Consider the following 18,583-nt stretch of genomic DNA (forward strand, 5'->3'; position numbering starts at 1 on the left):
ATCTGTCCCTTGCATTCAGCAACATCTTTATTTATTTATTTATTTATTTATTTATTTATTCTTTTTTTTTTTGGTACTGGGGATGGAACCCAGGGTCATTCTACCTCCTTGCTACACCCTCAGCCCTACATTTTAAAAATTCTTTATTTTGAAACAGGAATTTATTTCTCACTGAGTTGCAGAGGGACTCACTAAGTAGTAGCTGAGGCTCCATGAGCCAGGATCCTCCTGTCTCAGCCTCCCAAATGCTGGGATTACAAGTGTGTGTCATCACACTCGGCTCACTCGGCAATCCCTTAAGGTGCTCATCAAATTATTCTCAGGTCTTTATGAAGTCTATTACCTTGATTAAGAGCAGGATACTTGTATTACTCACCTTTGTTTGCCACTTGTCTAGTACAGCATCTTATGCAAAGGAAACCCTCACTGTTGAAAAATGACTGTCAAGTGTTTTAATGCTTTACTTGCATTTCATGAACTATATGTCTGTGAACATATTTTTAATAATTACTTATGATGCTTTTTCCTTTTTCTTTTCTTTTTTCTTTTTTTCCTTTTCTTTCTTTCTCTCTTTTTTTCCCTTTGCTGGGGATTGAACCTGCAAGCACTCTTCCACTGAGCCACATCCTCAGTCCAATACTTTTACTCTTAACCAAGCAAGTCTTGGAATGAAATTTTATACCCAGAACCTCCAATATGGTATTTCTCTTATTAATTTCCTTCTTCAGAGCCAAACATAATACATAGGTAGGATTACTATGTTTTCATGGCAGCGTTTGATAATTTACATCTCCCTTCATTCAGTGATTCTTCTAATTTTTTCTCTTCTTTATTTTTAAGAGGTTTCCAAAATGGAACCTATTACAATGACATAAGATGCTACTGATAGTACATCAATCGGATTCAGCTGTTCCCCTGCCCAGCAGAGTATGGCTGCTGTGTGCACAGCCATGTAATACACATCAGTTACACAGACATCAGAGAAGCCCTTCCCATCCATATGTATGTGCGGGGCTCTCAGAAGTTAATAACGCTATATATCACGTGCACATAGAGTGTAAACGGACTTCAGGATGACAGCGGGTCATATAAAATGAGTATTGGCTTACGATTAGAGGAACCCCGGGGAAAGATTTTTGTCCTTTCAAATAACAGAATTATTTGTCCATTTCTGTGTCTCAGGATCCCAGACCCCCATTCCTTTTTTTCTTCTGGTCAATATATGCCTCTCTCTCTAGCCACTTTATTCGCGTGAGCCACATGGATAACAAAAGGACTGCTGCAGAGAAATGAAAGATAGCAATTACACATTGGTATTCATGTTCCGGGAGTCACACTGCCATCCTCAGGGAGTTGAACAATGAATATCCAACATTAATTGCCACAGAGACTGTGCGTCTGACCTTGTTGAAATGTAATACATCCGTTTTACGTAGTAAAATTATTTGCCATTAAAAGATTAAAAAAGAATGATCATAAAACTGTAGTGTTGTTTAGAACGACCAATATTGTTTGTTTTTAAGAAAATTTGAGAGGATATAAGTGACTAGGTCACTACATTTTCTTAGAAATCAGGACACCAGGAGTTGAAATCACAGGTTTATCACTGGCGTGGTTCACTTGGCAATTATGACAAGATTAGTCCTTTCTATTCCTATGAAAGGTGGATAAGATACATTGACATCTCCGATTGCCCATAGAAGCAATTAATGAGGCACAAGGATGTGGCACTTTTTATCCATGGGGGGTGGGGTAAGCATAATCTCCTTTATGGTTGCACCTAATTATAGGTAGGATTTTCTGTCAGGAGCGGATATTTACTAAAAATCCTATCACATGTTTTCTTCTTAAAGAGGTGATATCATTTTTAAAGTGTAACCTACACCTACTTATCTTGTCTTAACCTTTTTCATCAGAAATAAAGAAGCTAGATTTTCTTCCGAGCATGCCGTGGTTCTTTTCCTGGGGCTGCCTTGTGCTTCTTGGGTGCTGCACACTGGGAGAGTTTTACACTAAGCCCTCTGGAAGTGTTCACCCCCAGGGTCCGGGCCACACTGCTGGCTCAGCAGGGAGTGTCCTCGGTGTCTGAGCCGAGTCAGCGGCCACACTGGCTCTGGGCTGTGGGAGCTGCGTGTGCAGAAATGAGTGATGGTTCAGCCTTCTCTCCTTTTTAGAAAGGGACTGAAGTGAAGAGACTCAGTGCAGTCACCCAGGACGCCCACATCTCAACCCTGATGAGATTCTAACTAGAGATCCACTTTTGCTTGTGTTCTGGTAAAACAAGTACATGACCAATTTGAAAACCATCTTGAGCCGGAAGGAAAAACATTACCTGAATGATGGAATGGGTCGTGTTCTGACTGCCTTTTAAAGTCAGGCTGTGCTCCTTTTTTCATGTTTAAATATTGTATGTTTTATATGATTTTCCAACTTTACAAGAGCGTTTAATAAACATCAGCCAGGTAAAAGAGACAATAGTACACATACATGTAGTATGTTGTGCTTTTTGAAACTTTGAACTTGGAATTCTCTGTTCAGGTAGTTTTTAAAATAGACTCTTTGAATTCCAACTCTCCACCCCTACGTTTTTTTTTACCCCCCTAAGTCCTTTATGTTTCCAAAGAACTCGAGTCTGGATACTGTACCCTTGGAGACTCTTGGCCACACTCCAGATCTGTTTTGAATCGTTGAAGAAAAGGTGCTGCGAAGCGACCCCGGGAACAGCAGCTTCGTTAGCGCCCTTCTAACCTTCTCTCCCTTCTTTCTTCTCCCAATCCATCACTCGCATCCACAATTAAAGCAAGATGATGAAGTGGCGACGGTCCAGGTTAAAGAGCACGACCAGACCGTCCTGGTGCTGAAGAAAGTGCCGTGCTGTGGCCCGGCCCCCTCGGCGGGGGGCGCGGAGAGCGATTGGAGGTGAGAGCCCCCGGCCCGGCCCGCTCCTCCCGCCGCCCCCTCCTCCCTCCCCCGCGGCGCGCCCCGTGCTCCTCCGCCCTCCTCCCCCTTTCTCCCCGCCTCTCCAGCGTTCTAGCTGACTGCAGAGCTCTTAGCAGCCAGATGGACCGAGTTCCCAGTGAAAGGAGCGGGATGGCAGGATCTCCGAGCATTTAGGGGATGCCTTTGTTAGCAGCGGCTCACCATGGGCAGCTCCCGGCTGAGGGTCTTTGACCCTCACCTAGAGAGGAAGGATCCCGCGGCGCTCGCAGACCGAGAGCTGCCCTTGCCGACCTTCGATGTGCCTTATTTCAAATACATCGACGAGGAGGATGAGGACGACGGATGGAGCAGCCGCTCGCAGTCGTCCACCGAGGATGACTCGGTGGACTCTCTGCTCTCTGACAGATACGTGGTGGTGTCCGGGACCCCGGAGAAGATCTTGGAGCACCTTTTGAATGACTTGCACCTGGAGGAAGTCCAGGACAAAGAAACAGGTAAGGCGCGCGCGTCTCCCGCCCCCGCCCGCACGCAGCTGATGATGCCCTTGTCAGTGTCCCCGGGGGCGGGCGAGGGTCCCGCGGCCCCTGACACTGGGGTGGGATGCATAGCGTTTGTTTTGTGTGCCTCTCCCTTCCTCCTGTGCTGTTTTGTTTAAATCCAGTAAATGGACACATAGAGTTTCCAGGCAGCTGCCTGGGAAGTAGTTGTACAAAGAGAATGATATGTTGGCATATGTTTCTGTTTCTTTAGTAATTTTTACCAAATCTCACCTACAGGCAGTTAGCAAGAGGCCACCATTCAGTAGCCTTGTGCAACCAAAAACGCAAGGGGAGGGAGGTTAGCAGCGTTCACCTGGCCTGTGGGAAGTGCTCAGCCCAGAGCGGCCTCCTGTCTACAGTACTGCAACTACCTGGCAGCTAATGCTTAGCAGTAACTTCTGCTTTTTTTCCAAGTGGCTGACAAACTGCAGCTTAGAGGAAGCCTCCGGGTGCAGAACGTGATACTCAGAGCTTTCCAGACCAGAAACTGCAATTCACTGGAGCCGTATCGATCAGACTTCTTGCCCTTTTGGGTCAACCTGAGAATAAATACCATTTAGCCTTTTCATCCATGCACTTTTGAAAACAATTACTATTCCATTTACAAAATGGCTTATCCATGATTTCCTTTATCACAGAAGGGAGAGTCCTTGCTTCTCCTAACTAGAATTTGTAATTTGTTCCAGCTTGGAGCAATTTTTGCAGCAAGTAGGCCTCGGGTGGTAGCCTGAATTTCGCAACTTTTGATCCCCTGCCTAAAATGGACCTCTTGCTGCTACCAGAGCACCTGTGATGCTCACAATTTGCAATACTGATTGCATCAAGAAAAGGGAGCTTGTAGGTGTAGTAGTGCAGAGTAACTACTTGGGTTTTTACCAAATAGGAGGGACTTTGAAATACCAGTTTAGGGAGCAAGAGTTTCCTTAGATCCTAACTTCCAGTAGTGTTTTGTTGTATGTATAGTGTGTGTGGGGGGGGAGGCTGGGGATTGAACCCTGAGCCTCACAAATTCTAGGCAAGCCCTCTGCTACATCCCCATCCCTATTTTTATTTTATTTTGAGGCAAGGTCTTAATAAGTTGCCTACGATTACCTTGAATTTGATCTTCCTGCCTCAGCTTCCCGAGTGGCTGGGTCTACACATGTGTAGCCATTGCACCCAGCTTCTCTGGCTTTGTGTGAATATGAGTGTCTGGATCTATATTCCATTAAAAAAGACTATAAGAAATAAACAATGATGTGTGAAATATGTAAATATATAAAAAGAAAAAAAAGTAAGTGACCCAAGTATGTATCCTGCAAAAACATTTATGTGCATGTGGAGGGGGGGGGGAGGGAATTCTTGAGATTGAACCCAAGGGCACTCTAGCATTCAGTTTACCCCCAGCCCTTTAAGTCTCCAAAGCCTCAAACTCGTGATCCTCATTTCTCAACTTCCCAAGTTCTGAAATTATAAGCATGTGCGCCCACACCTGGCCACAATAATGTTATTGTTGATTTCACAGTGCAAGTAAATACTGTATTTGGCATATAATAGGGGGGAAATCAATATCTGTCATTAATACACAACAAATAAGCTGAAAGAAAAGTGCATACTTGTGGCATTTGCTGGGTTGTGTTTGTATGTCTGTAGATTAATATTTTGTGCATTTGAGTACTGCTCCCATGTTCTGCTTCACAGGATTGATTATCATGAACCTGGGCATAATCTCCAACACACGGGTCTGTAGACTGCTTTGCACAAGTAGTTTGTACGAGGATGCAGTCAAGTTGCCTGTCATGAAAAGGACAGGACACTTTAAATGTGGTAGAGCTTTGAAGGGGTTGAGTTTTGCTCCAAAAGCATCCATAATATTTAATAATTATTGTCTTTCTTCTTTTTACCTGTCATCAGTTTGTTCTCCTCCCCCTTTCTTTCTCCTCTCTCCTCACTCTCTTTCTTTTGCAGTACAGACATCAAACCCAGGGCTTTGTGTAGGCTAGTCAAACATCTACCACTGAACCCCTTAGCCTATTCTCTTACTTTTGAAAAAATGGCCCAGGTGCTCATTAACAGACTCCCTACTTAACACTGGTGATGACAAATCACGCTTATTACTGTCACTAATGCCAGGAATTGTTTCCTGTTGGAAATGGGGATGAACATGATGCCTAGTGATTTTTATTCCAGCTTTCTTCTCAAGTATACCAACCCTGGGGTCAGTTCGGCCAAGTGCACACAAAGTGCAGAGAATCAGAACTCAGCGGCTTGAGTCTTATGGTCCTTATCTCAGTGAGGGCTACAGGAGGGGGCTATCAACGTGAACCTCACCTGGCTCCTGCTCATTTCCTTTGAGTTTGAGGGAGGACACATGTGAAATTTTGAGTTTGTAGAAACATTGGCAGGGGTGGGGGGAATAATAGCAACGTTCCTTCTCATCAAAGAATTTCATGAAAATGAAAAAGTCAACTTTGGGGACAGTGAATGATATGAAAGGACACCTAAGTGGAAATCACACGTAACTTTTGAATCTTCAAGCAGAACACAGTACGTGGATGAAATATAAACAGAGAAGCTCTCGGTGATTTCTGTTGGTAAAATTTTAGAAAACAAAAGTTTTGCATGCAAACTGAAGAAAGTAATTATTAGTTGGTTCTAGTTTGAATATTAAACAAATAGGATAAAGTAATTGAGTACAGTAATTGACTCTGACAGAGGTGAATTCTAGTTCTTTTTCTTGGTTGGGTTGGCAACCCTCATTACAAGAGGCCTCTGTGCAAGAGCCCAGTACACTTGCATAAACCATATGGAAGACAGATGGAGGAAAATGAGAAGGGGCTGCAATAAAAGTATACCGCCGCACTTTTATGTTCTTGAGCGTCCCTTTTAGTGAGATGGAGCCATATGGGGCTGGTTGGAGCCATATGGGGACCCCTCCACATGGCTCTGGTGGCAGTGAGGAGAAAAGTGTTCATGGGAGTGTTCATAAATGAGCCTGGGAGCTGTGATGAGCGGCTTGTGAATTCTTGCATTCCTACATCCCTGTGCCCCCCAGAGCCTGGGGAGAACAACCAAGCAAGACAAGCAAGCATCTTCCCATCTCTTTCCTACAAAAGACACTTAGTTGTGAAAATGTAGATAAAGGCCCCAATTGAGAAGGCCTTCTGTGCTCACATGGGACAAGATGATTATTAATTGATGTTAGCATGCAAAAAGGTAGAGTTCACTGAATTGAATGTAATAGGAAAATGCCAGACCTTTTGAGATAAAGCATTCATTTCTGTTGCTACTTTTTTTTTTGGTACTGGGGATTGAACCCAGGTGCTTTCTACTTCTGAATTATGCTCCCAGTCCCTCCTTTTTTAATGTTTTTGAAACAGGGTCTCACTGGGTTGCTGAGAGTCATGCTACATTGCTGAGGCTGTTCTTTCTCAGCCTCCCAATCTGTTGCTACTTAAGATTTAAATTAAGAACAGAGCAGAAACAATTCAAGAATTCATATAGTATCCTATCACCAAATCAAGATGAGTCTTAAAAGCAAAAATAACTTCAGAGATGCTTAAAAGCAACCTACTAATGATTTTTTGTGAATGATCTGCACACACCTACCATCCTTATCTACATAATCCTCTATGTGCAGACCCTTTCTCCCTGGTCGGATCAGGCAGAGAAGTAATCCAGTGGAATGAGGGAGGGAGTTAATTTTCTTTCTTTCTTTTTTTATATTTATTTATTTATTTTGTGGTACTTAGGATTGAACCAGGTAGGGACATTCTATCTCTGAGCTACATCCCCAGGCCTATTTTATTTTTTATTTCAAAACAGGGTCTCATTAACTCGCAGAGGGCCTCACAAAGTTGCTGAGGTGGCTTCGAACCTATGATCTTTCTGTCTCAGCTTCCCAAATACTGAAATTACAAGCATGGGCCACCACGCCCAGCTGTAAGTTAATTTTCTAAATTCTCAAATAGAAGAATGTATAATTCTGATAGGGAACAAGTAAAGCAAGCATTTGCATCTTTCTTTGCAGCCAGCTTTGAAATCTTCCTTAGTCTTCTGAATTAGCAATTATATGCCAAATAGCAGTCAACAATGGAATTCATTGTAATCTAAATTTATTAATTTTCCCTTTGTCCCATATAGTTCTTTGTTCTTAAAAAATGGAAAAATGAGACCCTGTTTCCAAAATAAAATATAAAGTAGGTCTGGGAGTGTAGCCCGAGAATAGAAAGTCCCTGAGCTTTCTATCTCCAATACCACAAAAATTAAAAAAAAAAAAAAAGGAAAAATGGAGACTGGCAATTGGGTATTTATTGGTAAATCTTGTGAAGGTGGAAAGGGATAGACAAGATTTCTTTTCCTTTCAGGGTTCAGGTTCTGACTTGAAATATTTCAAATTGTTAAGGAAAAATCAAGCAGATCCTGCTGCTCTCTTTCATCTTCCCAGAATTAGGGCAGACATCAGTGGGCATTCCCAGCCCTGGAGAACTGCAAGGAAGGCAAGGCTGAGTTGGGAGCAGAGGGGTTGGAGGTGGAGGTGCCCAGAGAGCGCCCAGTGCACCCTGCTCCCTGTGTCCAGAGGCGCTGCCGCTGTGTCGCTCCTTCCCTCCCTAGAGAAGTTAACGCAGGTTTGCCTTCCAGACACTTCTGTAGATAATAATGAATTCTGTTTTCAAAGCAGGGGAGAGACATATCCAGTGGATTATATAGAGAAAACCCCTGGAATTGATCTTTCTCTTTGAGTCTCTGTTATGATAGTTCTACCCTATGGAAAACACAAGAGGAAATATGTTACTTTCCATTTCCTTGTTCCATTTACTTATTCATCCTTTTGAAGACAATGCTCTTATGAGAAAAGGTTTCCAAGAAAAACAAGCAAGCCGAGCAGGCAGGTTAGTAGGAATAGGGAAGCCTGCCGGTTGCTTCTCATTAATCCTGACCTGATTTCTTCAAGGTATGGATGCTTTTTTTTTTTTTCTTTTAACTTTATGAGGTTATCACTGTATATTCTGTCAGTATGCCTTGGTGTAGAAACGTCTGCACTCTGCAGGCGCCTCAGTGTTGGTATAGTAGGCTTTCAGCCGCACGTAGTAGGGAGAGCTTGTGATTGAGGGACTTTGAAAGTGCCGGCCTTTCAGCCCAGAGGTCGCACTGCCTCACTTCATCCCTAGGACCCAAGAGTTCTCTACCTACCTTTAAAAAGTTTTAGTCCTGCAACAGAGATTGCTGCTACAGGGTTATTATGGTCTAGTTCCTGGATGGGGAAGCCAGGACCAGACACCCAGTGCTATTCCAGAAATCCCAACAGGCAAGATGAGCGGGGAGGGGCTTCCCCTAAATTGTGCCCTCTCTCTCCAATAAGAAGAAAGGCATTCCTAATGTTTCTCCATAAAAATCACATTAAAGGGCTTGTTATAAGCTCAGTGGTTGTAGGGGTGAAGATAACATGTTAATAGAAAATGAAGTGCCTGTCCATTATTCAAATCAGTAGCTTTCTTGAGCATTGATTGCACTTACAAAATTATTTTTTTCTTTTTTTTTTTTTTTTTTTTTTGCAGTACTGGGGATGGAACCCAGGGGCGTTCTACCTCTGAGCTACACCCCAGCCCTATTACTTTTATTCTTCTTTTTTGAAACTGAGTTGTAAATAGCCTCACTAAGTATCTGAGGCTGTCTGCAAACCCCTTTCCTTCTGTCTTAGCCTCCCAAATGCTGGGATTATAAACCTGCACCACCACACCCAGCTACTTACAAAATCTTGAATAAAAGACAGGCACCTTGTTTGCTATTAACATTTTATCTTCACCCCTACAGTCACTGGGCTTATAACAAGCCCTTTAATGTGATTTTTATGGAGAAAAATTAGGAATGCCTTTCTTATTGGAGAGAGAGGGCACAATTTAGGGGAAGCCCCTCCTCGCTCGTCTTGCCTGTTGGGATTTCTGGAATAGCACTGGGTGTCTGGTCCTGGCTTCCCCATCCAGGAACTAGACCATAATAACCCTGTAGCAGCAATCTCTGTTGCAGGACTAAATCTTTTTAAGGTAGGTAAAGAAATTTTAGATGGTGGTGAGTCTTTCTGTTACTTTATGCAATTGATACGCATGTGGAATTATTTTATTGTCTTATATATATGTAATGTGCGTGTATGGTTTTGTGTGTGTGTGTGTTTTATGTGCTAGCAAAGGACCAGTCCACCCTCCTGTTAGACAAGGGCTCTGCAACTGAGCTACAGCCCTAGTCCCTTTTCTTTTTACTTGTAATGTCATATAACAAATTGACCAGTGTAGCCTATCTGTGGCTGGAGCACTATTTTATTTTGTTTATTATTTTTTTAATTTTATTTTTTGCGGTACCAGGTATGGAACCAAGGAGCATTGTACCTCCGAGCTACACTGGGGCACTTTTAAACAACTGCCAGTGCCCAGAAAATGTGATTCAGTTGGCTGAGTCGTGGCTTAAGGCTTACTAGTCTTAACAACTCCCAGCTGATGCTAACTTTTAACCAGGTCTGAAAGTCTCTAAAATGGAGCATCGACTGTGGTCTGTTTTATTTATTTTTCCCTTTTTGTCTTTCAATACTGTGGATTAATTCTCTACTCCTGCACTATATCCCAGCCCTTTTGTTTTTGATTGATTGATTGACTAAATGATTGATAAAGGATCTCGCTAAGCTACCCATGCTGACATCAAACTTGTGATCCTTGTGTTTTAGCTTCCTGAATAGCTGAAATTACAGGCATGTGCCACCATGCCTGACTTTCCCCTTTTTTTCAACTACCTGATGTAGATTGCTGCTGGTTATGCCTACACACTTGTTTCTAAGAGCTAGGAGGAGCATTTCCCCTTTCCTCCGTCTCTCCATCCTGTACCCTGTTCAGGTCCTGATGTCCAGACTGTTCATCCCTGCCCTGGAGCCTCTGCATTCTGACAAGTTCAAAATTCACAAACCACACTGTTAGTCCTTCCATTAAAGCAGTTTTGAGAAAAGGAAGTAATTAGACAGCACAGTTATTTGGTTTTTCAACTGTTGGAGTGAGGTGATGAGACAGTGAACCATTTGGATTTATTTTTTTAGAGGAAATTTTTCCCTTTATTGTTTTCTATCTTTTTTCTGGATGCATCTATGAACTGAAACACACTGCCATTATCTTCACAGAGAAAGGTCAAATTCGAACTTGAGTTGCTGAACATAGTTTATTTTCGTTATTGCTTACTTTTTGTGTGTGTGTAGTACTGGGGTTCCTGGAAACCCTTCTACCTCTGGGCTACACTCCCAGACCTATTTTTATTTGGAAATAGGGTCTCTTAAGCCAGAGTAGCTGGCTTCGAACCTGTGTGATCCTCCTGTCGCCGCCTCCCAAGGGCGGGAATTACAAGCGTGTGCCACCACGCCCGGCAACGATTTGGATTTTTGCAAAGGTTCTATTTCACTGCAGAATACTCTTGATGGTCCTTGGGTCTCATAGCCAAGAATGCTGACTTCTGTCTAAAATCATGTTTTAAGGAAGGAAAAAGTACATGTCAGCAGATTAGGAAAAGTGCTAACATGGGCTTTTAGAGTCATTGGTCCCACCCAGATCTGGGCTCCATTAATGAACTAACCAGAGACTTGGAGCAATTGAGCATCACGGTTGAGAGGATCTCTGAAGTGTCTTTCATCACAAAACTCTGTTCAGAGGGCCCTCTACCTTCTTTTATCTTAAAGTATGGCAGAGAACCATAGGCTTCTAGGTCCACTGATGACCCAGAAGGGCATGTAGATGACCTCCAGAACCTTGGAAGCGCCATGCCTTAGCTATTGCCCAAGGACCTAGGAATCCGGGGCTGGCCGCCTTACCTTACGTAGCTGCTGCATTTCTTCAGCCTCACAGAACAGTTAGAGTGTTGATGGGGTCTTGAGCTTGGAATCCAAGGCTCAGCAGCCAGAGATGGTGGTGATTTAAGTGTGTTTGTATATAACCCTGTCTAATGGGAACCTTTTTAAATTCCTTTGAGAAACTATGCAATAATATTTCCAAAGAGTGGCTCTGATTTATCAGCCTCTACTAAAATCCATTTGGAGAGTTTTATTACTGAGCCATTTTAGGATATTCAGAAATAGTCTATCATAGGAGAAAACTGCAGTTTTGCCCCAGTTATGAAATATACTATATGTCTTGTATTATTAACTGCCCCTGTAATTTTTAACTTCCAACTTTAAAAAATACTATAAAAAATGCAACAGTACATTTTAAACTATTGTGCAGCTTCCATGTGTATTTGAATGAATACCCTAAAAATTTAACTCCTTCTTTCTACATATAAATATCTTTGGCTTAATAGTATTTAGGCACCATTTTGAATGCTAAGATATAACTTCAAACAAAATAAGCCAATGCCTTATCTTTGTGCGGGCTTATCTTCTAGGAGAGGAAATCAGACAAGTGTTGCATATTAATTGGTACATGCTAAGAAACCAGTATCACTAAAAGGCACTACTCTAAGGTAGTTATATTCATGTGCCTTTAAAAATACATAAGCTGGCTGGGTGTGGTGGCACACACTTGTAATCCCTGTGCTTGGGAGGCTGAGACAGGAGGATCCCACAGGTTCGAAGCCAGCCTCAGCTACTGAGTGAGGCTCTCAGCAACTTAGTGAGACCCTATTTCCAAATAAAATATAAAAATAGGTCTGGGAGCTGGGAGTATAGCCCAGAGGTAAAGGCCCTTGGGTTCCACCCCCAGTACCACAAAAAAAAAAAAAAAAAATCAAACCATAAACTGGCCGGGCGTGGTGGTGCACGCTTGTTAATCACAGCATTTGGGAGGCTGAGACCAGAGGATCCAGGTTTACAGACCGCCTCAGCTACTCAGTGAGGCTCTGTTTCAAAGTAAAGAATAAAAAATGGGCTGGGGGCGTAGCTTGGAGATAGAATGCCCCCGGGTTCCATCCTCAGTACCACAAAAAATAAATAAAAATACATAAGCTGGAAGATATTTTATTTACGGCATATTAAGAATTATCTCAAAGTTCAGAACCAAAAGAAAGAGACTTCATTGACATGAAAGGAGTAACTTGAAGTATGTATGCTAACCGTAGGGTGGTCAATAGCAGCTGTGAAGGCCATAGAATCTGCATTCACGGCAATGTTTGATAAAGGCATCAATCACCCTTTTACCATTTTAAACCATGAGAACAGCTTTCTCCGAGGCAAGTAACTGGACTAGGTGCCACTTGAGGTCTTTTTCAGCTTTATGAAAATGTCATTTTTAAATGTTAGGTTAATTTTGTTTGCGCACACACTGATAGGAAAAAACTCAAGGACAGGCGTTATTCCTTAGCACAAGCGCCGGCTGCCCTAGGTGTGCCTCGAATGCTCACGAGGAGCACCACTGTCAGCCCCGGCCTGTTTCCCCACAGAAGGCGAAGACTCAAAACAGCTATGCCCAGTGGCAGCAGGAATCGCCCTAGCGGTGTCAGTACAGAACAGGGGTAAAAGTGCTCAAGTGGGGTAAAGATGTCTGCTCTGCTCTGTAGTGTTGATGTTGTTTTGTTTGTTTTTTGGCGTTTCCCTTAGCTTCTTTCTTCTGATTACTAATATGGAGAATGTAATGTATTTGTCAATCATACTTGAAGCATTGGGAGACTTTATCAATTCAAATTGACAAAGTGATGAGGTCATTAGAATTGGTAGAAATTTTCTTTTCATTCGCTTCATTTTATAACCAAAAAAGGCCTGAGGCATCATGTTTCAGGCCCTACAAGACCTGAAGGCCAGAGCTCAAAGTTACCTAAGACAGTTAACTCATTTATCCAAGCCTCATCCCATAATACAGGTCCTTGTGTGAATCATTGTGCCCATCCATAGAATGGATTTAGATGCTCAGGTAGAAGTTAATTAAATTGCTTCAGTGACTGAATGAATATTTGAGTCTAGAAAAGAACCCAGATATACTCCTAGTGTTTTCCCAAAGATGTTAGGCTGGAATCCTGGATGAAAGGTGTAATTGAAGTAACACTATATCCCTCCACACGAGCCATACACCCCAAAGCAGGTGCTTCACCCTCACCAGAGTGAGTTAATCTCAAGCACAAAGACCTGCTGATGGGTTTCCAGCTGTGAGCAGCTGACTAAGGGCCTGCTAACTGCTGCAAAATGTTTAATAAGAGGAAGGAGCTATAGGCCACTGTGCCTGCCTGTAATCCCCAGTACTTAAGAGGCTGACACAAGAGGATCACATGTTTGAGGCCAGTGTGCCATTACTTAATGAGCTCTTGTTTAAATATTTAAAAAAATAAAATAGGACCTGGGAGTAGCTAATAGGTAGAATCCCTCTGGGCTCAATCCGCAGTACCACCCCCCCCCCTTACCCCAAAAAGGACAAGAGACAGACAGAGAGATACCTAGTTGTAGCTGACACTGAATCAGATCACTCTAATAAGTAACTGAAAATCAGATTTTGTCCCTGGATCTCATTAAAGGTGTTCGTCTTCTGAGTTAATCTATTTCCACCACCTTTATACATGCAGTATTATGTATGATAACAAGGGAACCGATGCTTTTACACTTCCAGGAGGTGGTGGTTCATTAGTGCCCTTGTTGGTCATGAGGTGAGGTGAGACGAAGTGGGGCTGAGTGAAGCAGATCATTAACCTGCACTGGCTAATGTGGGGATGTGGACGCTCTCATTGCAGTGTAACCAGCGGCACAGGAAGATGTTAGTGGATCAGGGTATAATAAGTAAGTGGGTAGCACACCGTCCAGGGAAACTGTGCCTCCTTCATTAGATCATTGGGAAGCATTTTTTAAATGCATCGTTTAGCCAAGCGTGGTGGCACAGGCTTGGAATCCCAGCATTCGGGAGGCTGAGACTGGAGAATCACGGTTCGCGGACAGCCTCAGCTACTTAGAGAGGCCCTTTGCAACTCAGTGAGACCCTGTTTCAAAATAAGAGAATAATAAAAAATAGGCTGGGGGTATAGCTCAGAGGTTGAATGCCTGAGGTTCCATCCCCAGACCCACAAATAAAATAAAATAAATTGTATTGTTTTATACTTAAACATTTTGAACTAGAGTTTTTAATCTGAATTTAATATTGCAAATGATTTTAACATGAAAGCTGATAAGTATTAGTATTTTCCCAACAAGATCAAAGTTTTTTAGGGAAATGTAGCAATGATTATCCAGTATCTGTAGTGAACTATGCCTACATACCCCTCGCCTTATTTTATATTTATTTGTTTGTTGTTTGTTTATGGTATTGGAGATGGAACCGAGGGGCTTTCTACCTCTGGGTTATACTCCCAGACCTATTTTATATTTTATTTGAAAACAGGGTCTTACTAAGTTGCTGAGAGCCTCACTAAGTAGTTGAGGCTGGCTTTGAACCTGTGTGATCCTCCTGATTCAGCCTCTTAAGTACTGGGATTACAAGTGTGCGCTACCACACCTAGCTTTTTTTTTTTTTTTTTTAACAAAGGCTCATTAAGTAATTGCATACTGGCCTCATGCCTTTGATTCTTTTGTCTCTGCCTCTCAAGTACTGGGGATTACAAATGAGCACAGTAGCCTATGGTCTCCTCACTTTGATTAAGCATTTTTTAAGCATTTTTATTTAACTTTCAGCCTTATGATTTCTTTTTTCAGTTTCCGCCCACTTATTCTGTGCCCACTGTAGTAATGTGTGTACATGCATGAGCATGTATACTTATTAGTAGAGTAGAAGATAAAACATTGGGTAATTAAAACTGTAATATTTAACTGAAGGAAAATTAAGACTGGCTAACCAGATGTGGCTTTTGCCATAAAATGGTGACCATTACCCAGCGCAGATCCAGAGCCTGCTGAGAACAAGCTGAAGCACTGCAGGTCTATAGGAGATTAGTTGGAAGAGGATTTGAAGATAGGAATATAAAATGGATTATGTTCTGGGAGAGAAATTACCTTAGAAATTAGATTATTAGTTTCCTGGCCCCTAGGATTCTCAGAAATTGGCATTTTGGCCAGTCAGTAGACGTTCTTTTTTTATAGTTTTGGTGAAGGCCTTGTCCTAGAAGCTAAAGAAAACTGTCTTTGAACATTTCTTTAATACCACATTTTAAGTGAAATATGCATGTTAACTTAGTCCCAGCAGTTAGCCCTTCTTTTCCTGTGTAAATTGTGGCCTGGATGGAAAGCTGAGAAATGAATGGACTTCCTCTCTTCTTCACATTTGCACATTTTATTCATCTTATTTACATATATTTGCTTCACCTGAAAACAAGTACCCATTTTTTTTTTCTCGTCCTGGGGATGGAACCCAGTGGTATTCTACCACCAAACTACACCTCTAGCCCTATTTTTTATTCTTTATTTTGAAACAGGGTCTCACTGAGTTGCAAAGGGCCTCATTAAGTAGCTAAGGCTGGCTACGAACCAAACAGTAATCCTCCTATCTCAGCCTCCCAAATGCTGGGATTATAAGTGGGCACCATCACGCTCTGCTCCAAGTACCCAGTTTGATACTCATCTTCTCATCTTTTAGACAGACTTCCATGGAAAACCTCAGATATTTTATCTATTTATTTATTTATTTTTGTATTTCAGCAAATTTCTAATTTTCTAGAATAGTTGAAGAATAAATTATTACAAATAAAATATTCTGGCACACTGAGAGTTACCATAATTATATGCAAAAGTTATCCTTTTTTTATTGGTACTGGGGATGGAATGCAGGGGCATTGTACCTTCAAGCTACACCCCCATTCCTATTTTTTAGTATTTTTATTTTATTTTATTTTATTGGTGGTACTGGGGTTCCTGGAAACCCTTCTACCTCCGGGATACACTACCAAACCTATTTTTTATATTTTTATTTGGAAACTGGGTTTTCTAAACCAGCGATTCTCCTGTCATCTCTGCCTCCCAAGCACGGGGGATTAGAAACATTCTCCACCATGCCCCCCCCCCCCAGTCTTTTTATTTTTTAAACAGGGTCTCATTGAGTTGCAAAGGGCTTAGTAGCTGAGGCTGTCTGCAAACTGAATCCTCTGGCCTAAGCCTCCCAAATGCTGGAATTACAAGCATGTGCCACCACGCCTGGCTAAAAGCTATCATTTTTAAAGAATCAAAATATATAAAATGACAAGACACAAAGTTCATGTAGAATTATGAGATCCCACTAATAGTTTTCAATTTTTAGTATAATATGAATAAGAAATTAGCTTAAATCTATATAGTGTTTTGACATAAAATGAAGTTTGCTTTTCTTTTATTTATTTATTTTTTATATTGGGGATTGAACCCCTCAAAGGCATTCATTCTACCTCCAAGCTACATCCTCAGCCCCTTTTATTTATTTTTTTTAGAAACAAAGTCTCACTGAGTGGCTGAGACTGGCCTTTGAATCTGTGATCCTCTGTCTCAGCCTCCCAAGAACTGAGATTACAGGTGAGTGCCAGCCCCAGCCCTGAAGATTGCATTTTTTCCCCCTAGTACTGGGGATGTAACATAGCATCATTCTACCTCTGAGCTACACCCACCACCACCACCACCCCATTTTATTCTTTTATTTTGAAATAGAGTCTCACTAGGTTGTAGAGGACCTCACTAAATTGCTGAAGCTGGCTGGGAACCTATGATCTTCCTGTCTCGGCTTCTCAAGTACTGGGATTGCAAGCATACGCCAACATTCTTGGCTTCAAATATTGCTTTTAAAACACAAAATCTTCATATATCTTGTAAATTTTTGTATATAATCATTTGGAAATATAATCTCTATAGCATAATTTCTCACTTTAGTGCTAACTAGGGGTTTCTTTTAAAAGGAAAATTTCAAAAATTTAAACCATATTTTTTCCCAGTAAGTTTTGGGTCTATTGGCATAGTTAATATTGTACTTTAGTAGAAACATGTTATTTTGCCAGTGCCCAGCTGTATTTCCAGAAGCTCTTTTCAATGTGTGATGCAAGTCAGGCTTTTCTGAAGTATTAAATTAAAAGGAGCAACCTACTGAAATTCATAAGATACTGGGTCCATAGTGAGTCTGACCACCCAATAGTCTTAATGTAAGAATTTCCCCTCTAAATCAGCAGCTGAAATTACTTGAGGGCCGTGGCTTAGTTGTAGAGCGCATGCTCGATGAGGCCCTGGGTTTGATCCTTAGCATTGAAAAAAACTTTTCCCTTGAAGCTGTTTGAGACAGTGTTAAAGGTTGAAAGAATCTCAGTGTCTCTCTCTCTCTCTCTCTTCTCTTCTCTTCTCTTCTCTTCTCTTCTCTTCTCTCCCCTTCTCCTCCTCCTTCCTCTCCCCCACACCATCCATCTCTTTCTCTCTCTGTGCCTTAGAGATTTTGTATCGTCTATCCAGAAAACAGATGGATCTAACATGAGAATATTGGATGTCCTTATCTGAATTTCAAAATGCTTGTGACATCTTCCTCAAGTAAAATTTTGCATCATATCAGAAAATGGGAACCAAAAAGTGTGTTTGTGTGTACATGCACACTCATGTATATGCATAACTCTGTGTGCTTCAGATAGTCTTCTGTGTGTGTGAAGGAATGTTAGATGATGGGTTTGTTAATTATTAATCACTGCATGTTTTAATCAAATTATTGCTTCATCCAAAGGGTGTGTAATGCCACAGACAAGCCCGTATGTAAAGGGAATATTCTTTGAAAGCATTTCTGCCTTCGCTCTACTGATAATTGGGCTTTTCCTCATTTCTCTGCACTGACAATCTCCTCCCGTTTCCCATTATTCTCTATTTCTGCCCTCGGGCTTTCTTGATGTACAGCTGAAATCATTCTTTTCATTCTGTTTGCTGCTTTTTGCCTGAACGTAAAGCTGCTGGCAATCCTTCCCCCAAATTTTAGAAAGAAATATGAAATTAGACATAATTGTTAAGTATGAGTAAACAGATAGTGTGGGAAACTAAACAAAAAAGAAACCCAAAAATATCTTGACTTCATCTAAATAGTAACAAAAAATAATTTTCAGAGCATTTCCCATTTTTTACTCCAAGAATGGTCTCTTCTCTACTGAGTATATAAGGATACTTGGTGAATCCTCCAGCTCTTAAATCTTTTGAATGAGCTCCACTTAGTGTGAACATGAAAAGTACAAGTTAAAATTGCCCATTGTGAGCCGGGCGTGGTGGCGCA

General features: G+C 41.7%; 1 protein-coding gene across 2 annotated transcripts in view; it reads left to right on the top strand.

Annotated features, from left to right (window-relative positions):
- The window catches only part of RAPGEF5 (Rap guanine nucleotide exchange factor 5), a gene marked incomplete at both ends in the record, with an annotated part of 259,218 nt that overhangs the window by 174,290 nt on the left and 66,345 nt on the right, over positions 1-18,583 (top strand). The window contains 2 exons of one of the 2 annotated variants that reach the window (XM_080701542.1): positions 2,801-2,919; positions 3,346-3,434. In XM_080701542.1, the coding sequence (XP_080557668.1) occupies positions 2,801-2,919; positions 3,346-3,434 (208 nt within the window). The remainder of the gene's footprint in view (positions 1-2,800; positions 2,920-3,345; positions 3,435-18,583) is intronic. The other variant, XM_080701543.1, reaches the window with a different exon arrangement.

Source organism: Muscardinus avellanarius, assembly GCF_963383645.1.
Source record: "Muscardinus avellanarius genome assembly, chromosome: 9".
In the NCBI taxonomy this organism is placed as follows: Eukaryota; Metazoa; Chordata; class Mammalia; order Rodentia; family Gliridae; genus Muscardinus; species Muscardinus avellanarius.